The 22,174-nt window shown below is 39.0% G+C and overlaps 1 protein-coding gene across 1 annotated transcript in view; it reads left to right on the top strand.

The window, feature by feature from the left end:
- The window catches only part of LOC127095502 (uncharacterized), a 52,538-nt gene that overhangs the window by 5,909 nt on the left and 24,455 nt on the right, over nucleotides 1-22,174 (top strand). The window contains exon 4 of the mRNA XM_051034183.1: nucleotides 73-88. Within this exon, the coding sequence (XP_050890140.1) occupies nucleotides 73-88 (16 nt within the window). The remainder of the gene's footprint in view (nucleotides 1-72; nucleotides 89-22,174) is intronic.

Here is a 22,174-nt window from a genome sequence, read left to right as displayed (position 1 = left end):
ACACATTTAACGATATGGGTGAAGCTTTTGTGAAATAATATAAGTACAACATGGACATGGCGCCTGATAGAGACCAGCTGAGGTCTATGTCTCAGAAAGATAAAGAGACATTTAAAGAGTATGCCCATAGGTGGAGAGAGCTTGCTGCTCAGATCAATCCTCTGTTGCAAGAAAAGGAGATGACCAAGATTTTCCTTAAGACACTGAACTCCGTTGTGCCTTTCATCAAGGAGATCCTAACCATGACATCGAAAACTATTACCCATTGAAGTATGAGGTTCAGAAGCTTGTAAAAAGTGGGATGGTGTCCTTTGAGGACCGTGCGCCGAATGTGAAAGCTAACCCATTGCCCGCTCATGGTAACTCCTCTGTTTATATGGTAGATGGCTGTCCGGGAAATTTCAGAGTATTTGATGTACGACGTATTCGTAGGTCCTTGGTGGAGATGCATAGTGTTGATACCTCAGGATTGGCATTAATTTTAGAAAACAAATAATGTATCCACCTCTGTTGTTTTAATATGTTGGGTTGAAGAAATTCAACATCTGGACCAACATGTCATGTACGATGTCACGACGTCAGGTCTGTGACATCGCACATGTGTAGAAGACTGAATTAATTAATTCAGTATATGTCATGGGATCAGCAAGGATATCTGGTGAATATCCTAACTCCCATGTGGAGGTCTTGAAGACTAAATCAGAATATATATAGGCTCTAAATAAGGAGATATATATGGAGAGAGTTTAGGAACTTGAAGACCTTGTTTGTAGCAGAATTTTTCTGCTGAAGTTGCAACAGCAAAGAACAAGTCTGCTGCAATTTTCTGAAGGCCCAAATCCAGTTGGGTGATTAGGTTATAAATAGCTGATTGTAATCTAGTTTTTGTAAGCCTCTTAGAATGAATTTTTAGGGGTGTGTGTAAGGTAAACCTCCCAATCTGTGGGAAGGTTACCATGTGTCTCTCAGTGGTAAACCTGAGAGTGTTTGTTACTCAAAGCCTGTAGGCAAGAGTAATTATGTTCTTGAATGAAGCTGTGAAGCAAGTTCAAGGTGTTTGCACATTACATTGTATTTGTAGTGATAGGAATGGAAACTGGAGATTTCTATCTAGGAGTTCCTAGATATAGATTGCATTGGGTAGGGATTAAGTGATGAGTTGTAAACGGGGGAGTTTAACTCTGAATTGATACTACTAATAGTGGATCTTCTTCCTGGCTTGGTAGCCCCCAGATGTAGGTCATGTTGGACTGAACTGGGTTAACAATTTCCTGTGTTTGTTTACCTACTGCATGTTATAATTCAGGTTGTGTTACAGTCTGCCATTCAAGTTAATAACAAACCTGAAACATAGCCTTCTGTTGGAATGTCAATTAGAATGTCTTGACATCCATCAACAACAGCACATACTGTTTAATAAGCTGATGAATTCAGTTCAGTATGTAGTGAAGTCTGGTTTTCAAAAGCATATCAGACAAGGCCAAAAGAGCAGTGTGAAACTGTCAAACTGGATGTCTTGACAGTTCTTCCAGTAAGCTGATACTGAAGTAGAAGACTGGTTGGTCTTTTACAGTACAGCAAATTTAGCAGTCTGTGTTTAGGAACTAAACAGACTGAGCATATGGTTCTGGACTTGGATGTCAGACGGAATGTTGTGACATTCATTCCTGACAGCATATGCTATATTGTTGGATGGTTAGTTTTTCTGTTTCAGGATTTTTCTCAGGCTATTCTCCAGGAATCCACCAGCTGATCTAAAATCTAGGAAACTAACAACTAAGCTACAATTAATGAAACTAACAAATAATCTATTTGTTAGCTCCTTAATAAGTGGAGATTAGTTTAACTTGTTACAACCTTTAATTTAGGAAATACAAGTACATGACCAACAAACTGGAACAATATAACAGATGATGCTCAAAACAGGATTGAGACATCGAGCTGATAACTGTGTAGCAAAACAACAGTAGTGAATGTTATGGTGCACATAACTAATTGTTCCTCCTCTATAGGATGACATAGAAGGAGAGGTTGTGACACTGTGAAAAGGTGCACAATAATACAGAGTGTAATAACTGTCTTGCTGTAATAAGTACAATGTTAGATCAGATGTCACGACTTGAAGTAGAACATCTGAATACTGACTACGCCAGAATTTCAAATGGTATCAGAGCAGGCATCCTGTTCTGTCTCTAGATGAGATCCATGGGTGATACTTTCTGGTAGCTGGCAAGGAGTTATGTTAGTACTGAAGCTGGACCCTGTGTAAGGTTCTGCAATTCCCTGAATGGTCCCTTGAAGTAGGTGGATGGACTGTTCATGACAGGAATGGTGTGTTCCTGTCTCTGGAGATTGGCAATTGGCCTGAGTGTGAGACAGCTGTGCCAGTACTTAATCACATTCAAACCTGGTATGGTCTTGGAGGCCAATCTGGTGAAGTGTGTGTTCACAGGTTGAGTTGTATTATGATTTCCGCTGCATAATACCTGGCAGAACTCAAACTCTGATGTAGTTTCCCCTCATGTGGATGAAAGGCTGCTGTGTTCAAGATCTCATCATAATCTACTGAAGATGTCAAAGATACTTGAGTCTCCTCAAGTCCACTCATCATGACGTTCTCACTTCAGGATGGTAAGAGTCACTTAATTACTGATTCTCTTACTCTCTTGAGTAGTGTATATGAAGACCTTGAAGACCTTCAAGGAAGGTTTGTTCCAAGGAGGTGGAACCAATGTTCTATGTGATGTTAGAACATGTTGTTCAACAAGTATGCAGCTACTGGTTGAAGAGCAGATGTATTAGGGTTCAAACAAAGGGATAATTCTGTTTGGAACCTACTCCTGACCTGGAAGAGGAGACATCTGTGTGTGCTAAGTTGACAAGAGCAGGGTCAACTGGGTGTGTGCTCAAGAAGGTCATCCCTAGAAGTTGAGCTGGTTGAGATGTGACATTGTGCAAACTCCTGCTGTTTGGCATACTCCTGCAGTTTGATCAGGATTGGATAGTTGTTCCCTGAAGTACTATGGTGTGTTGGAAGACAAGTCCCCTGGATGTTAGCAGTCAATAATGGGGTAACCTGAGTGTTGTATCATCTATGAGGATTGGAACCATGAATCATGTTATTCAAACACCACGTGCAGAAGTGGCAGTTCTGTCAAGGAGTAAGAATATGAAGATTCAGAGGTTGGTTGAAGTAGTATGCCCTGGCAATGCATAACTACTATCGACTGGTTCTGTGTGTCTCACTAGTACTTATGGTCAGCTGGAGTCTGATTGGAGGAGTTAGTTGCCACTGGTAGGGATAGTGTATGTCATGTTGAGACATATGTGTACAATGCATGGATATTGGTGTGGAGTATCCATGATTGTTAAGTTGAGGGGGAGTTTTGGTTAACCTCCTCAAGTCTGGTCAGCCTAGGGTCTGGTTGGCTGTTGACCTGTGTCACATGGGTTCTGGTGGTTGTGTGACACATTTGCAAGGAAGAATTCATCTCTCTCATTCCTAAGGGTGAATTTAATCTGGGAAGACTTTCAAAATTGTCTAGGTGCTTGCAAGCAGAAGATGTTGACACAAGAAGAGTATTTTCAAAGTATTCTTATGGTGGAAGTATCTGAAGGGATGATTGGGAAAGGATTTAAGATCAATGTCTACTTGTGCCAAGTGCAAGTGTTTAACTGATTATCCTTGGAGCTCAAGATAACTGATGTTCTTAAAGATGTTGGAACATCTCTTCTTCAAGACCCTGTGCAGAATCACAGGAAGGATAGTACATTGGCTTTGATCTATCTCTTTGGTGGCAGCAAAAGCGTATGATCTCTGAAAAGGTTTCCTGGCAAGAAACATGTTCAGCCCTGGTGTGTACAAGAAGAAGAAGACATCATAGTCTTGATGGTGGTTACTTGGATCAGTTTATTTCTGATCTAGGTAAGGAAGTGCATTGGCTAATGCACACTGTGGAGTCAAGAACTAGTGACAGCAGTCTTGACATCATGGAAACAGCCTTGCTTTAGGAAGAGGAATCCTTGGCATAGCTGAAGGGTTAGGTTCCAACTAATCCTTCTGAAGACTCATACATCAGAGTGTCTGATGTCTTTAGAGAAGAAGCAGGGATTCATCAAGGTGTGAGCTTGGATGACTTAACTGCAAACCTGCAGGATGGAGGTTGTTTACTCAAACTTGGTTCCAAAATCAAGTCTATGAGAACATTGAACTCTTGTTCTGTGAAGGGAGGAAGTTCTTTCAAGTGGCAAAAGAAGGAGCTGAATTCAACAGCTGGATGTCAAGCACAATGTTGTGACATTCGGTTTAGCATCAGATTCTTAGTTGATGAAGTGGCACATCAACTTGAGATAGAAGGATCTACAGGGTTGTAGATTGGACACTTCAAAAGTTTGAAGTTCAAATCTCACTTGAAAGGTCAGAATATCTTTGGGAGAAGTCTGATAAACTTGGGGAGGTCAAAAGGCAGCATTTGACCTTGTCATATGAGAATTCATGAAGGAGGTAATCAACCAGTGGCATTTGGTCTATCTCAGAAGTGAGTTCAAGAATCAAGATAATCACCATAAGGCAGCTGATTATTCTTGAGGAAAGTCTGAGACAAATTACTTTTGAATAGAAAAGTATTAAGTTGAAGACAAAGGGAGGTGTTCTCTATTCATCCCTTGGAGCTTGTGGTAGGAGTTCTGAGCTATCTATGGAAGACTGTCTCTGGTAGTGGAATGAGAGTATATATATCCCAATGTATGTTTGGGTTCCCCTGGCCCAAACTGGGGACTCAGTAATATCTGAAGCCTGTCAGATAGTGCCCCTTGTGATGCTGTGAAGGACGCCCCAGCTGATGTTAAAACATCTGGTGAAGTGATCTCCTGTTCTGGTTAGAAGAGAGAGTGACACAGAGTGTGGATGTGTTCAGCCAAGAGGGTTGGACAGAGGGTGCGCTCTTGAAGACATGAAGATGCGTCTTATGTTTTCCTTTCAACAAGTGGTCTGGAATCTCTTTGAATCAGGAAGTATGTGAAGGTCCAACCTTGGGGTGTTGGGTATGATCATGTGTGACCTCCAAGAGAGTAGGTTGTCCATGACAGGGGGAGTGTGTCCGTGTGTTGCAAGTAATCACCAAGCTTGTGGTCTATGTGCTCTCAGATAACGGGGTATGGCAACCTGGTAGTTTTCAGGATGCTGTGATGTGTGGCAAGGCTGAGTGAGCAGAAGAATGTCTGACCGGATGTCATGACATTGCCCTGGACAGTGCTGTTAATTCCTTCTGAATCTTAAAGTCATTAGGAATTATGAGGGTGATGTGGCTAAGTCTGATAAACCAGGATAAGCCTGATGGCTACAGCTGTGTGGTTCAGGGGGAGTAACCATCAACTGAAGTGTGAATAGTTGGCTGTAGCAGTGCTAGGTGTCAAGTCCCCACTGAAGGTATGACAGAGGTCTTGTTGAATACTGGCTGAATGCAGGAATGTTAAGACATCGCGTGCAACGTGTCTGACTGCATATATGGAATGGTCTCCATGCACTGAACGACTGTTTTGGAAAAGAAACAGTCAAGAGCTATAAAAGGTATTCAAAGATAGTCTGAGATTTTGTTGGTGATTCTCTGACTGTTTCTCAGCAAACATAAATGCATCTTGACCAAGCATTTATTTCGACCGGAAATTCCTAGGCACGGACAGGACTATTTAAAGGATGCAAGAGCCCTCCTCTCCTCACAACAGAAACACTCCATTCTCAGAATCATGGGGTATGTTAAGGTCTGGGCAAGCTGCGCCTGGATCTGGTTTTGTGAGGGGAGCCTTTACAAATGTTTAGCTAAAAAGGGGGAGAGAAACAAACATAGTCCTGGGGTCGAGAAGCAAACAGATCACTGTGGTAGCAATGGTAGCAAACAGAAAGTTGGGGTTGGGGTTAGACACAAAATTCACCAACTGAATTACCACTTGTGTCTTGTGATCTGAGTTAAGAGGACAGTTGTGCCTTGTAATCTGAGTTACATCATTCGTGTACTCAGCATTACATACTCTTCAGGAAGCTCTCCTGTTGAAGGGAAGGGTTCTGGTACAACTGACCCGTGTACCTCATCTTCCTCGTGTACACCAACAGTGGTGTTCATGGTGGGGGGAGATAATAACAGAGGCTTATTTGTTTTAGCTAAAATTTGCCAAAGGGGGAGATTGTTGATACCTCAGGATTGGCATTAATTTTAGAAAACAAATAATGTATCCACCTCTGTTGTTTTAATATGTTGGGTTGAAGAAATTCAACATCTGGACCAACATGTCATGTACGATGTCACGACGTCAGGTCTGTGACATCGCACATGTGTAGAAGACTGAATTAATTAATTCAGTATATGTCATGGGATCAGCAAGGATATCTGGTGAATATCCTAACTCCCATGTGGAGGTCTTGAAGACTAAATCAGAATATATATAGGCTCTAAATAAGGAGATATATATGGAGAGAGTTTAGGAACTTGAAGACCTTGTTTGTAGCAGAATTTTTCTGCTGAAGTTGCAACAGCAAAGAACAAGTCTGCTGCAATTTTCTGAAGGCCCAAATCCAGTTGGGTGATTAGGTTATAAATAGCTGATTGTAATCTAGTTTTTGTAAGCCTCTTAGAATGAATTTTTAGGGGTGTGTGTAAGGTAAACCTCCCAATCTGTGGGAAGGTTACCATGTGTCTCTCAGTGGTAAACCTGAGAGTGTTTGTTACTCAAAGCCTGTAGGCAAGAGTAATTATGTTCTTGAATGAAGCTGTGAAGCAAGTTCAAGGTGTTTGCACATTACATTGTATTTGTAGTGATAGGAATGGAAACTGGAGGTTTCTATCTAGGAGTTCCTAGATATAGATTGCATTGGGTAGGGATTAAGTGATGAGTTGTAAACGGGGGAGTTTAACTCTGAATTGATACTACTAATAGTGGATCTTCTTCCTGGCTTGGTAGCCCCCAGATGTAGGTCATGTTGGACTGAACTGGGTTAACAATTTCCTGTGTTTGTTTACCTACTGCATGTTATAATTCAGGTTGTGTTACAGTCTGCCATTCAAGTTAATAACAAACCTGAAACATAGCCTTCTGTTGGAATGTCAATTAGAATGTCTTGACATCCATCAACAACAGCACATACTGTTTAATAAGCTGATGAATTCAGTTCAGTATGTAGTGAAGTCTGGTTTTCAAAAGCATATCAGACAAGGCCAAAAGAGCAGTGTGAAACTGTCAAACTGGATGTCTTGACAGTTCTTCCAGTAAGCTGATACTGAAGTAGAGACTGGTTGGTCTTTTACAGTACAGCAAATTTAGCAGTCTGTGTTTAGGAACTAAACAGACTGAGCATATGGTTCTGGACTTGGATGTCAGACGGAATGTTGTGACATTCATTCCTGACAGCATATGCTATATTGTTGGATGGTTAGTTTTTCTGTTTCAGGATTTTTCTCAGGCTATTCTCCAGGAATCCACCAGCTGATCTAAAATCTAGGAAACTAACAACTAAGCTACAATTAATGAAACTAACAAATAATCTATTTGTTAGCTCCTTAATAAGTGGAGATCAGTTTAACTTGTTACAACCTTTAATTTAGGAAATACAAGTACATGACCAACAAACTGGAACAATATAACAGATGATGCTCAAAACAGGATTGAGACATCGAGCTGATAACTGTGTAGCAAAACAACAGTAGTGAATGTTATGGTGCACATAACTAATTGTTCCTCCTCTATAGGATGACATAGAAGGAGAGGTTGTGACACTGTGAAAAGGTGCACAATAATACAAAGTGTAATAACTGTCTTGCTGTAATAAGTACAATGTTAGATCAGATGTCACGACTTGAAGTAGAACATCTGAATACTGACTACGCCAGAATTTCACATAGGACCCTGTGAACCATCAGTGATTGTGAGCACGACCATGATGGTTGTGTAATTTGTTGTGTAAACCCCCGTGGGTGTTTGATCGTCAAGAGGGATATCCAGAAGTTGATGGATGAGAATGTAATCCAGATTCAACTGTTGAGGGATATAGATGATGTGAATGTTATTGTTTCGGTGTTCAAGACCCCTGAGCGGGTAGTAATTCAGTTTGACAGCAGCAACAATAATATCGTCAACAGATCAGTATCACCGTTAGTAATACGGTTAGCGGGCCCCATCCCGTATACATCTGATAGAGTTGTTCCGTACCAATATAATGCTACCATGGTGGAGAACGGTCAAGAGGTTCTGTTGCCTACGACCAATTATGTTGTGAACATCGCCGATATTGCGAAGGTGACCCGTAGTGGTCATGTTTTTGGACTTGTCTTTCCGAAAGAGGTGATAGAAGATGTGTTTGTTGGTAAGAAGGCTGATGTACCTGCAGTAAATCCTGTTAGTGCTCCAATGTGTCAGTCTGGTGAATCCGACAAATTGAAGCCTAATGATGATGATGGAGTGTTGAGATTGATTAACAAAAGCGAATTTAATATGGTGGAGCAGCTTCTCCAAACTCCTTCGAAGATTTCAGTGTTGTCTCTTCTCATGAATTCTGAAGCGCACAGAGAAGCATTGCAAAGAGTGTTGGATCAAGCCTATGTAGAACATGATGTAACTGTGGATCAATTTGACCACATTGTGGCTAATATCACTTCCTATAACAACTTGAGCTTTTGTGACGAAGAACTTCCCGAGGAAGGCAGAAATCACAATCTAGCACTGCATATATCGATGAACTGCAAGGAGGATGCACTGTCAAATATGCTAGTTGATACCGGTTCTTCTTTGAATGTACTCCCAAAGTCAACTTTGTACAGGTTATCCTATCAAGGCACCCTGATGAGGTATAGTGGTGTAATCGTCAAAGCTTTTGATGGTTCTCGCAAGACTGTTATAGGAGAAGTGGACCTTCCAGTAAAGATAAGTCTGAGTGATTTTCAAATTACTTTTCAAGTAATGGATATCCACCCGGCCTATAGCTGCTTGTTGGGAAGGCCATGGATCCATGAAGTTGGAGCTGTGACGTCTACTCTGCACCAAAAATTGAAATTTGTGAAGAATGGCAAGCTTGTCATTGTGGGTGGAGAGAAAGCGATGTTGGTGATCCATTTGTCGTCCTTTCCATATGTTGAAGTTGAGGAGGAGGTTGGAACTCCGTTCTAAGCTCTATTTATTGCTGAAGTGAAGAAAACTGGGGCACCCATGTCCTCTTTCAAAGATGCGCAGAAAATTATTGAAGATGGCAGTACATATCAGTGGGGTCGTATGGTAGAGATCACCGAGAACAAGAATAGAGCCGGATTGGGATTTCAGCGAGGGTCATCTCATGTCAAAGCTAAAGATATGCAACCGAGTTTCCGTAGCGGAGGGTTCATCCATGGTAATGAACAACACTCAGTTGTTGTAATTGAGGGTGACGAAGGTGAAGACTGCGCCAATTTTATGACGCATGGAAAGGCTTGCAACAATTTGGTTGCTATTGATGTTCCTGTTAGTGTCCATCGCTCTAAGTAATTTGTTTTTTTTTAGAAAATCCTTCTCCTATGCCTAAGGGAGAAGTGAACATTGTTGGGCATTATTAAAATTTATCATCAATAAAATGCAATTTTATTCATCCACATCTATGATGTTTTTATTTTTACTTTTTTCTTTTCTGAAAATGGTAATCACAAAAAACATAAATAAATAATTGTCCATCTGCATAATATTTGGTCACAATTCACTTCTCTAAAATCAAAATATCAAATCATTATGCAGGTTGGTTTCTAAACCCATTGAATACAATGATAATACTTCTTCTCTAAACTTTGAATTCCCCGTGTTTGAGGCTGAGGAAGAAAGTGATGAAGAATTGTCTGAAGAATTATCTCATCTACGTGAGCATGAGGAAAAAGCCATTCAGCCATTCGAAGAGTAGGTTGAGTTAGTCAACTTGGGTTCCGAAGATGATGTGAAGGAAGTCAAGATTGGGTCTCAACTATGTCCAGAGGCTAAGAAGGGGTTGATTGATCTTCTTCGAGAGTATTCAGATGTGTTTGCTTGGTCCTATCAAGACATGCCTGGTTTGGATTCTGAGATTGTGGAGCACAGATTGCCGTTGAAGCCAGAATGTCCGTTAGTCAAGCAAAAATTGAGGAGGACTCACCCTGATATGGCAGTAAAGATCAAAGAAGAAGTGCAAAAGCAGATTGATATTGGTTTCCTTGCTACCGCTGAGTATCCATAATGGGTGGCCAATATTGTGCCTGTTCCGAAGAAGGATGGAAAATCCCGCATGTGTGTCGATTATAGATATTTGAACAAATCTAGTCCGAAAGATGATTTTCCTCTGTCACGCATTGATACGTTGGTAGACAATACAGCTAAATTCAAAGTCTTTTTGTTTATGGATGAATTTTCCGATTATAATCAGATCAAAATGGCACCCGAAGATATGGAGAAGACCACATTCATTACACCCTAGGGAACATTCTGTTATAGAGTGATGCCTTTCAGTTTAAAAAATGCTGGTGCAACATACCAGAGAGCAATGACCACTCTTTTTCATGATATGATGCATAAAGATATTGAAGTCTATGTTGATGATATGATTGCTAAATCAAGTAAGGAAGAAGAGCATGTTGAGCATTTGTTGAAGCTATTCCAGCGTTTGAGGAAGTACAAACTCCGCTTGAATCCTAATAAGTGTACATTTGGTGCTCGTTCTGGTAAGTTGTTGGGCTTTATTGTCAGGGAGAAGGGTACTGAAGTTGATCCTGCCAAGGTCAAAGCAATACAAGAGATGCTTGCGCACAAAACTAAGAAGCAAGTCAGAGGTTTTCTCGGCCGCTTGAATTATATCTCAAGATTCATATCGCATATGACTGCCACGTGCGTGCCTATATTCAAGCATCTTCGGAAAGATCAGTCTTGTGATTGAACCGAGGATTTCCAGAAGCTTTTGACTGTATCAAAGAGTATTTGCTTGAGCCTCTAATTATGTCTCCGCCCATTGAAGGAAGACCATTGATCATGTATTTGACTGTGCTTGAAGAAAGTATGGGTTGTGTTCTTAGTCAGCAAGATGAAACTGGAAAGAAAGAATATGAAATTTACTACCTCAATAAGAAATTCACCGACTGTGAGTCTCGATATTCTATACTTGAAAAGACTTGTTACGCATTGGCTTGGGCTGCTAAGCGTCTGCGTTAGTATATGTTGAATCATACTACTTGGTTGATATCCAAAATGGATCCAATCAAGTATATTTTTGAGAAGCCTGCTTTAATCGGGAGGATTTCCTGTTGGCAGATGTTGTTATCCGAGTATGATATTGAATACTGATCTTTAAAAGCTATTAAAGGTAGTGTCTTGGCTGACCAAATGGCTCACCAACCTATTGAAGATTATCAGTGAGTACAGTATGATTTTCCTGATGAAGGGATTTTGTATTTGAAAATAAAAGATTGTGATGAGTCATTGCTTGAAGAAGGGCCAGAACCTGGTTCCCGTTGGGGCATGGTGTTTGATGGAGTTGTTAATCAGTATGGTAATGGCATTGGGGCAGTGATTATTACCCCCTAAGGTACTCATTTTCCATTTACATCTAGATTAACTTTCAAGTATACAAACAACATGGCTGAGTATGAAGCTTGCATTATGGGGCTTAAAGAGGCCATTGATCTCAGAATCAAGTATTTGGACGTCTATGGAGATTCAGCTTTGGTTGTGAATCAAATCAAAGGTGAATGGGAGACGAATCAACCCGGTTTGGTACCATATAGAGATTATGCGAGAAGGATTTCAACTTTCTTTACAAGTGAATTTCATCATATCCCTCGAGATGAAAACCGGATGGCAGATGCTCTTGCAGTGTTGGCTTCAATGATTGTGGTAAAATTCTGGAATGAAGTTCCCAATTTGATTGTGATGCCTCTTGATAGGCCAGCTCATGTGTTTACTGTTGAAGAGATCAAAGATGAAAAGTCGTGGTATTTTGATATCAAATGTTTTCTCCAAAGTCAGATTTACCCGCCTGGGGCATCTCTGAAAGATAAGAAGACTTTGAGGAGATTAGCTGGCAATTTCTACCTGAATGGTGATTTGTTGTACAAGAGAAACTTCGATATGGTTCTACTCAGATGCATGGATAGACACGAAGCAGACTTATTGATGACTGAAGTCCATGAAAGTTCCTTTGGTACTCATTCCAATGGACATGTTATGGCTAAGAATATGTTGAGAGTAGGTTACTATTGGCTGACAATGAAATCTGATTGTTGCAAGTTTGTGAAGAAATACCACAAGTGTCAAATTTATGCAGATAAGATTCATGTTCCTCTGACACTGTTGAATGTCATTTCCTCTGCATGGCCCTTCTCCATGTGGGGAATTGATATGATTGGCATGATTGAGCCCAAAGCTTCAAACGGACATCGTTTCATTCTGGTGGCCATTGACTACTTCACAAAGTGGGTTGAAGCGGCATCGTATGCAAATGTAACCAAACAAGTTATTGTAAGGATTATCAAGAATTAGATTATATGTTGGTATGGTGTGCCAAGTAAGATCATTACTGATAATGGATGAAACTTGAATAATAATATGGTGGATGCTCTTTGCAAAGACTTTAAGATCGCACATCATAATTCTTCTCCCTACAGACCCAATATGAATGGGGCCGTTGAAGCTGCAAACAAGAGCATCAAGAAGATCATTCAGAAAATGGTTGTGACGTACAAGGATTGGCATGAGATGCTCCTATTTTCTTTGCATGGGTATCGTACATCTATCTGCACTTAAACAGGGGCAACCCCTTTCTCACTTGTTTATGGAATGGAAGTTATGCTCCCGATAGAGGTTGAGATCCCATCACTGTGTGTGTTGATGGAAGCCAAGTTGACAGAAGTTGAATGGTGTCATACCAGATATGACCAGCTGAACTTAATTGAAGAGAAGAGGTTAACTTCCATGTGTCATGGTCAGTTATATCAGCAAAGAATGAAGAAAGCATTTGATAAGAAGGTCAAACCTCGTGTATTCAGAGAAGGTGGCCTTGTGCTCAAGAAAATCTTATCTTTCAAACCAGATTCTAGGGGCAAATGGACTCCTAATTATGAAGGCTTATATGTTGTTAAGAGAGCCTTTTCAGGTGGTGCTTTGATTCTTACAACTATGGATGGTGAAGAGTTCATTCGTCCTATGAATGTCGATGCAGTCAAGAAATACTTCTCCTAAAAAGAAAAGAACAACTCGCTAAGTTGAAAACCCGAAAGGGCGGCTTAGGCAAAAATGAGCGTCTCGGTGGATTGAAAACCCGAAAGGGCGACCCAGGCAAAAGTTAGAGACATAAAACAGAAAATTTATCCTGATAAATTGAGTACCCCGCCTTGGGGCAATTTATGCAAAAACTAGGGATCATGGCAAGTAACTGCATTCGGTCGACCTTCGATTTTGAAGACATTCTTGGCACGTCATTTGGTTCTGATTCATCTTCAATCGAAGCCAAGAGCACAATGGATATCAAAGTTGGTAGAAGGAGTAATGATCATTGTATTCAATGTAGCCCTCTTCCATGTAAATTACCATTTTTCAACTTTTGTAAGGATCTATGGAGTCTTGTCATTTACAGACTACCATTCTATTAAATAAAGTTGAGCTTTTTATCCAATTGTTTCTACTCTTATTTATTCAGCTGAATAGAATTAAATTTTATTATGATCATTTTGAAATTAAATTTTAAAAATCAAAATCATGTTTTTCTTAAAATAATAAAAGCAATAAATTCCTTTAAAGGAACAATAACAGCAGTCTAAGAACAGGTAAGTCCCAAAATGTGAAGCATTGTTGGTCTTCCCCAAGCAGTTGGTTCGATCATCTTTTCCGAACAACAACTCAACTTCCCCGACCAAGTTTTGTTGGTTTCCCCAATTGAGTTCGTATTTGCCTCCCTATCTTTGAGTTGTAGGCGCATCGTCTTAACGGTTTGCATAAACTCAGCACAGATTGTTACCTCGCTCGAGTCGTCAACAGAGTTTGTGCTTGATCCCTGTTAGCACTGATTCTTGAGAAATATTTATGGTCTTCTATAAGGTTGTCTCCCATTTGATGTGGTGTTGACCTAAAATTCCCCGCAGAGTTGATGGTGCAGGTCCTCAGCAAATTTGTCCTCTTTCCCCAGCCAGGGCCGAGCCTTCGAGACAGATGATTGATGACACTGAAATTCACCGTATGTTCGACTCCGATTTCGCATGCATTTTAGTTGTTTTATTGTTATTTTGTTGTTATTACTATATTTTTCTTTGTTTTCAGGTTTTCAGTCTAATCGGAGCCCCGATCGAGAAAAGGAGCGAAAATGAGCTAAAAAGCCAAAAAATCAGCATTTTACACTTGTGGCTCCCACTGTGGCGGGCGCCATGGGTCCAACCATGACGTGTCCCAGTTTCAACCTCTCCTCAACTGCCACAGCTCCCACTATCTCCACTTGGGCGCCACAATTTCTTCCTGTGGCGGGCGCCATGATGTTGTGGCGGGCGCCACAAGAACAATATGTTTCCCTCCCATTTTCAAACTGAGGGGCATCCTTGTCATTTCCATTATTTTCCTTGCCTATAAATAGAGCCTTGATTTTATTTGTTTCATCATCCAAACTTAGTTACAACTAGGCATATATCAGTATTGTAAAAGTGGTAATCGCTTCACATCGGACTGTTGCCACACTATGTAATCGAGTCTGTAATCGAGTTTGGAGCACTTTGGAAGGAAGTTTAATCCTGCCGCCATTTTCATTTCTGTTACGCATTTTATTCGACCCTCTGATTGGAGCAGGTTTTATTGCTTTACCTTTGTCTACTTTATTTTCCCGCACTGCCTTTATTTTCTTTACTTTCCCGCACTGTCTTTATTTTGTTTACTTTCCCGCACTGCCTTTACTTTGTTTATTTCTCGCACCGCACTACTTTTATTTAATTTCCTGCACCGCACTACTTTTATTTATTTTCCGCACTCGCACTTTATTTTGTTTATTTCTCGCACCGCACTACTTTTATTTAATTTCCTGCACCACACTACTTTTATTTATTTTCCGCACTCGCACTTTACTTTGTTTATTTCTCACACCGCACTACTTTTATTTAATTTCCTGCACCGCACTACTTTTATTTAAATTAAAATGCATCTTTACTTTACCATGTCTGGCTAAACCTATAAAGGTTAGAATGTAAGGATCGTAATTGAACCGATAATCCGTGCAATTGTTCGTAGAAATACTTAAGGGCTATTTTTACTTTCAACTTAAGTTTTCCCGCACTTAATTTCCGTTGGGTAAGATCGAAAGTCGTGCGACGTCTGTTTAAACTTGGTTGTTTTTAACTATTTCAAATACAGCAAAAGCGCTTTGTTTAGTTCATTATGAGTTTTTAACTTAAAAAGAAAAGTGATTTTAAAACTATTTTCGGACGCGTTTATAAGTTTAGAGTCTGGTTCGTGAGAACCTCTTTTGGTTAAGAAATCCAGGTCAAAGTACTTTTCAACTTAGTCAAGATACTATATTTCTTAAAAATAGGTTTACTACTCTAACGCAATGCGCGCCTTTTTATAAGTGACAATAAGAGGGTTTGCTTAGGGAGTACAACTCGGTTCTGAATACGCGAAAGCGACAATTCCCGTTAAATTGGTTCTTTTCAAAGTAGGAAACACTGCCCATAAGTAATTCTTTTAGCAAGTACTTGGATTATTAATTGATTATGTGAATTACATTCGAACCTGTCTTTATTAATTAAATTTTATTTAACACTTTATTTTTCATTGTGCACTCTTAAAAACCCTATTTCTATTACCTTAGATAAACACCGTAACAATAGCTAACGATAGATTGGCATGTGGTCTCTGTGGATTCGACAATCTTTTATATTACTATGACGCGTTCGTACACTTGCGAAAAACACGCATCAATGATTCATGTTCATCCTTAACATCTCTTTCTCTAGTTGGTGCCTCCATCCTGTTGAGATCGGCTGAGTGTTGTAACGATGATTCAGACCATTGACATTTATATCCTTGTGATTGTTTTATCAGCATAATCATCATATATACATATACATATACATCCATAGATTTCATTATTGCATTATTATTGCATTTTGTGATTCATTCTTTTTCTGATCCTCTATTATGGTGGTATCATCACCCCCACGCAGATTTCGTGCGTCTGTCCTCCTTCAATTGTAGAGTGTCAGCCCCCTTAAGTAGAAAGAATATAACCTTTCTCATTCCCCCACTGAGTTATTTCCTCGTGGATGATCATTATTTCAGCTTCCTCCCCAGTTGATTATCTGGATGGAACCACTCCCCCTGAGTTATACTCTCATTGGGTTGAGTCTTTGATTGACTTTTTCTTTCTATATCTTGCCTAGATAGATACCTTGATCCCCCGAGAGTCTGTTACCCAGTAAATGGTAATATTCTTCTCGATTTGTGAGTACTTTACTCTTACCCAATACCCGGTAATAGTAATCTACTTCCTCTTATTTTCCCCGACGGATCCGTTTTCACGTTTCCCAGGAAGTTTAGCCTTGATATGTTCATCTTAATCGATGACGGGTATTCTTCCATTTGAGTCTATCCTTGATATGTTCATCTTAAATGATGACGGATATCCTCTTTTTGGTATTCTACCTAGTAAAATGTAGTTGTAATCCCTATTTCATTCCCCAGAGGGTTAATCCTTGATATGTTCATCCTAACCGATGACGGGTTTCCTCCTCTTTGCGGTTTTCTGCCCAGTAACTGGTAGTTGTAAATCCTGCTTCCCTCAGCGGAGTCTATCCTTGATATGTTCATCTTAACCGGTGACGGATATTCTCTCTTTTGGTATTCTATCCAGTAACTGATAGATGTAATTCCTATTTATCCCCTCGGAGTCTATCCTTGATATGTTCATCCTAACCCGTGACGGATATTCTCTTTTCGGTATTCTATCCAGTAACTGATAGATGTAATTCGTACTTTTTCCCTGCAGTTTATCCTTGATATGTTCATCTTGATTGATGACGGATATTCTCCCCTTTGAGTCTATCCTTGATATGTTCACTTTAACCAATGACAAATATTCTCTTTTTTTGTGGTCTTCTGCCCAGTAACCGGCAACTGTAAATCCTATTTGACTTTTCCCCAACTGGTTATCCTTACCCAGTAACTGGTAATGAATACACCTTTTGTTGCCCTCGATGAGTCATCCTTGATATGTTTACCATAATCGGTAACGGATGTCCTCTCTGTCAGATTATGTTATCTTCTTACCCAGTAACCGGTAATGGATAATATATTTATGTTACTCATGTGTTGAAGTTCCTTCTTCCCCATTTGAGTTTGAGTGTTTTTCCTCAGTGAAATTGTCATTTCCTATTTGGGTCGAGTATTTCAGTTTCGTCCTGATTTACCTGTTTCCCCTGCGGATTTCCCTATATCCTCGGCAGAGTCTTTCCATTGATTTATTTTCATGGAATTACCCTCGTGTCCCCAACAGTTTTTAAGTCGTAGCCTAGCCTACGTACAACTTTTTCCCCAGAGTCTCTGTCTCCCCAGTGAGTTTTCCTTATGGAACGCGTTATACTCCTGCGGACTTTCAGTCTCTCCGGATTCTTTTCCTTTGTGGCAACATTTCCCCATAGAGGTTATGTTCAACATTTCATATCATATGCATCATGAGGTCTCTTAGGGACTAAAATTCATTTCTATGTTGTTATTTGAGTCCGTTCTACTAAGTCGATACAAAGATTTTAACCTTCATCTCCTCATCTAGAACGTCCTTAAATAGGGGCAGCTGTAAGACCCCAATTTTAACCCTAAGATCCCTCATGTTATCTCATCATATGCATTAGCATTGGGAACACACCTTGGCATCCTCCTTACCCCTCATTCATTGGGCTTGTATTGGGAGAGGTCACCAAGCACTTTTGATTGTATCATAATTTTTTTTCAGTATTTTACTAACCAAAATACCAAAAATATGTCAATGTATAGTTTGTTGCTTTTGTAGGTAGTGTGTATGCTCACCTATGCCATATCAAGCTCATATCAATGGTTTGAGACCCTCAATGCAAGGAGCACAATCAAGAAATGGTTTACATTGACTCTAAGAATCATATCTTGATCCCCATGATTTTCACATGTTATTTTGATCAAGAAATCATCAAGATTTTGGAGTTGGTTTGCCTTGCAAACCCTAATTCATCTGGGTATCTTGTGTGACTTCTTCAACAAGTTTCTTCAATAATTGATCAAATATTTCAAGGGATACTTCACATTACATCATTTTATGCATATATGATCCTCCATGAGTCCCAAAAGTCAAGAGAATATCAAGCTAGCAAGTTCGTTCATGGTGGTTGATCAGAGAAAGTCAACTGGTCAAAACTGGGGTTCCCTAGACCCTATCTCCTACACGTTTTGTCATATGAAAATGATTCCAAGAGAAACGTTACTAAAAATGACATTCCAAACAACTTCCATGTTGAGGTCAAGTGCTAGTTTTTCTTGTAATGTCATTTTTTATGGTGAAAGATTATAGGTCATTTTGTCTGAACCCTAGTTTGGAGGTCAACTTCCCAAGACCATAACTTTCTCATTTTTTAAGATATGGAATCCATTCAAATTGCATGATCTAATTCAAGATGTCTAATTCAACTCTTATGTTGGGAGGAAGTTCAAATTCAACTTGAAAACGCATGTGCCAAAAGGAAACATTATAGGTCATTTTAGGCCATTACCATTGAACAAGTGATTTTCCTCAACTTCTAAAGTGCATAACTCCTTCATGTCAAACCCAAATAAGGTCACATTTGTGGCCAAATTTAAGAGGTTTGAAAGAGCTATAACTTTGATGAAGGAACGTTTCTCATTTGAAGTCCATAGAAAAAGTTGTTCAAGGTGGAAGAAGTGAACATTTGACTTGGGACATAGAAAATTTTCAAATATGCTTGATTTCCCAAACTTCCACCTCAAAATTCACCATGATCCAAGCTTCAAATGAAAACTTGTTCAGCATGAAAGTTGTTCCCCTTGATCTCACCTTTCCAAAAAGTTCAAGATCATCTCATTTGGCCAAAGTATGAAGGACTTGCGCATGGGTGTAAGTTAAAGGACCATTTGGATAATTTCAACTTCCATTTTTCACACACATTTGCATGGACTTCTAACATGATTTCAGCATGGTGTACATTCAATTATGGATCAACTCACATCATCTCATGGGCCTAGCACACGCCCATGCAACCATTCAAAGGAGAATTTCAAAATTTTCCAAATTTGGAAGTATGTAGAAATAAATCTCATGGCCTACAAATAAGACCCTCATTGCTCGGAATTAAGGACCTCATGCCCAAGCTTTGAACCTGCAACCTCAAACCCCCACCATTGAAGGATAAACTTGAAGATTTTCTTTGAAAATAGAGTTTCAATTCTCCATCTATTTTGAGATTGAAACTCCAGGAATCCATCCCTTTCTTTGATCCATTTCACTTCCATCAAGCATCTGAAGCAAGGCCAAGCATAATTAAAAGCAAGATCGTGCCAATTTGAAGCTCCATTGAAGGTGAATTTTCAGAATTTTCATCTCTTCGATTCTCCCTTAATTCTTCATTATTCTTGTTGATTTTTGGTTGTCTGAATTCCTATCAATGCAGGCAAGAAGATTGAGTTGCTTTGAGGTCAAATCGAAGCAACTCAGTTCATGATCCTCAAAATTCAAATCCCTGTATCTTTTTATATACTTGGAATTGGACAAAATTGAGGCCAGATTCGTGCCCCTGGGCATTTTTCCTTCAAATTAGTGTATTCACTTTTCATTTTCCTTTGAGTTGAGCTTGGACCAGTCCGGTGGTCCTCACCGGAGAAGATGATCGGAACTAGGGCACCGGTGGTGTGTTGGCAGGGTTCCAACCACCTGATCTGGTCCATAGCTTCTAATCTCATCCATCCAAATTGATTACCACGCGTGTGGGACAGTTGACTGAGGCATTGGTGGAACGCGCGTTTCTAACCATCTGATCAGCCACCTCAATTAATGAGGGAATTCAGATGGCTCTCCTTTTTTTGAATTTCTGATTATTTCATTTAATCCATTATTTTTAATTAATTCATATCAATTCCATTTTTAATCCAAAAAATATGGGACTTTCACCAAAAAAATTCAAATATTTTCCTCTTTCATTTTCTGAATTAAAATTATTTTTTTGGAATAATTTTGATATTTTTCCAGAATTAATTGTTTTTGTGCATATTTTTAATTGTTTAAAAATATTCTGACTTTTCAAAAATAATGAATTTTTTTGTCTAAGGTCCTTTGACCTTGTTTGACCTAGGATAAATCTCTTGGCCATTTATTTGGTGTTTTGAAGAGGTTTTAGGTTTTTGATCAAACATAATTTAATTTAAATTCATTTTAATTTGATTTTTAATTGATTAATTGTGTAGAAATCATGTTGAGCCATTTTTATTGACTTGTGAAGTTTGACTATGTGTTTGGGCCTTGGTCAAGGTTGATTTGACTTTTGTTGGATTAAAATCATTGGATTTATGGGATTGATGAAATGTACATTTCATCTCCCAAAATGAATGAATGATTTTAATTTGATAAAATTCCTCCCATGACCAATTTGTGTTTGTCTCATCTCCCCCCCCCCCCCCCCTCTTTATCTTTAATCCCATTCTATCCCATCCCTTTCATTGACCAATGAAGTCTCAATATCCTAAGGCTAATTGGTTCATCAATTACTTTGTGTTAGATGAACCAATACAAGTATGGATGAGATTAGGTCCATCCTTTGATCATTTTCTTTTTGTGTGTGGTATGTTTTAGGAGTATGGTTCATTATACCATATCTCTAACATGCATTAACACCAAGATTTCTATTACCCGACCTCAGATAGTTGTGACTTCTATATAAGTCCAATTATGATTGCTTAACATAGCGCTAAATTATGACCCAAAGGCATAACATTCTAGAAAGTGATATTGTAAGTCTCCCCCCTTTCATGGTATTGTGTGGAAACTTTGCCTTTTTTCCTTCCTTTGGAAGATGTCTTGGTTCAAGGATCCATGCTTGTGAATAGAGGGTTGAGTGTTCTCCAAAGAATGACTTAATCAATTGAAAAGTAAAACTTCACTAACATCTAATCAACTAACATTTGACTAACTTTTATTATTATTGCTTTTAATTTCAGGTCATTTACTTTATGCAATTTAAATTCAAGTCATTTACCATTTCATTTTCCATTTTACATATCATTTAACTTGTTTATGTTTATGCCATTTTCACTTTGCTCACTTGAGCCATATATTGTGATTATATACATTTGTTTGTGTATCTTGTTTGTGTTTGTGGTCGTAGGACCTTAAAATACCTAATAAACAACAAAAAAAACCTAAAAAATGTTTGTGTGGACTGTTGGATTTGATCTGAGCTTTGGACTTAGAATTAGGCAAAATTCCCTATGAAAAAGGACTTGGCCAATGCCAACATTTCTGAAACCAAGTTATTGTGATTTGAGCTTTCATCTGATACAAGTATTGGGATCCACTTGAGTTCATCTGCTACATGATCTTGATGCAAATGTTACTTTGAACTTGTGTCTAATGCCTTATTTTGAGCCATTCAAGGAGTATGTCATCTGATACATGGGAAGATTAAGAAGAAGACTATGAAGTTGCTAGCTTGGATGTCGCTATCTTTATTTGATGCCTTGCTCTTCATATTGCTACTTGCTTATTGATATTGCTTGATTTAAAGTCCAAAGGAAAAGTGGGTTTCTATATGACATTCTTGTCTATTGGACTGCATCCCATTGGTCAAATCTTTTCAACTCTTAACTTTTAAATTTTTGCTTAGGATTAGTCTCTTCATCTCCTCCCATTTCTTAAATTTCAAATCTCTCCCCCTTTTCAAAATCTTCTTTGATTGTGATTTCTAAACTTAGACCTTATTGCAAATTAGAATCTTTGGCTTTATACCATTGTATTTTAAACTCTCTTTTCTTAATCAAACTTGTAAATGAACTTAACAATATTGACTTAAAATTTCAAAAGACAAAAAGAACTAACACTCATCCAAACTCTTTTAGGCCCCTTTGTGCCTCTCTTAAAATTAAAAATTTTGTTAAAAGCAATTCACTCACTTTGAAATTGATACCACGAACTACGAGGTTT

Source organism: Lathyrus oleraceus, chromosome 1 (assembly GCF_024323335.1).
Source record: "Lathyrus oleraceus cultivar Zhongwan6 chromosome 1, CAAS_Psat_ZW6_1.0, whole genome shotgun sequence".
In the NCBI taxonomy this organism is placed as follows: domain Eukaryota; kingdom Viridiplantae; phylum Streptophyta; class Magnoliopsida; order Fabales; family Fabaceae; genus Lathyrus; species Lathyrus oleraceus.
This window is presented reverse-complemented; position numbering and strand designations above follow the sequence as displayed.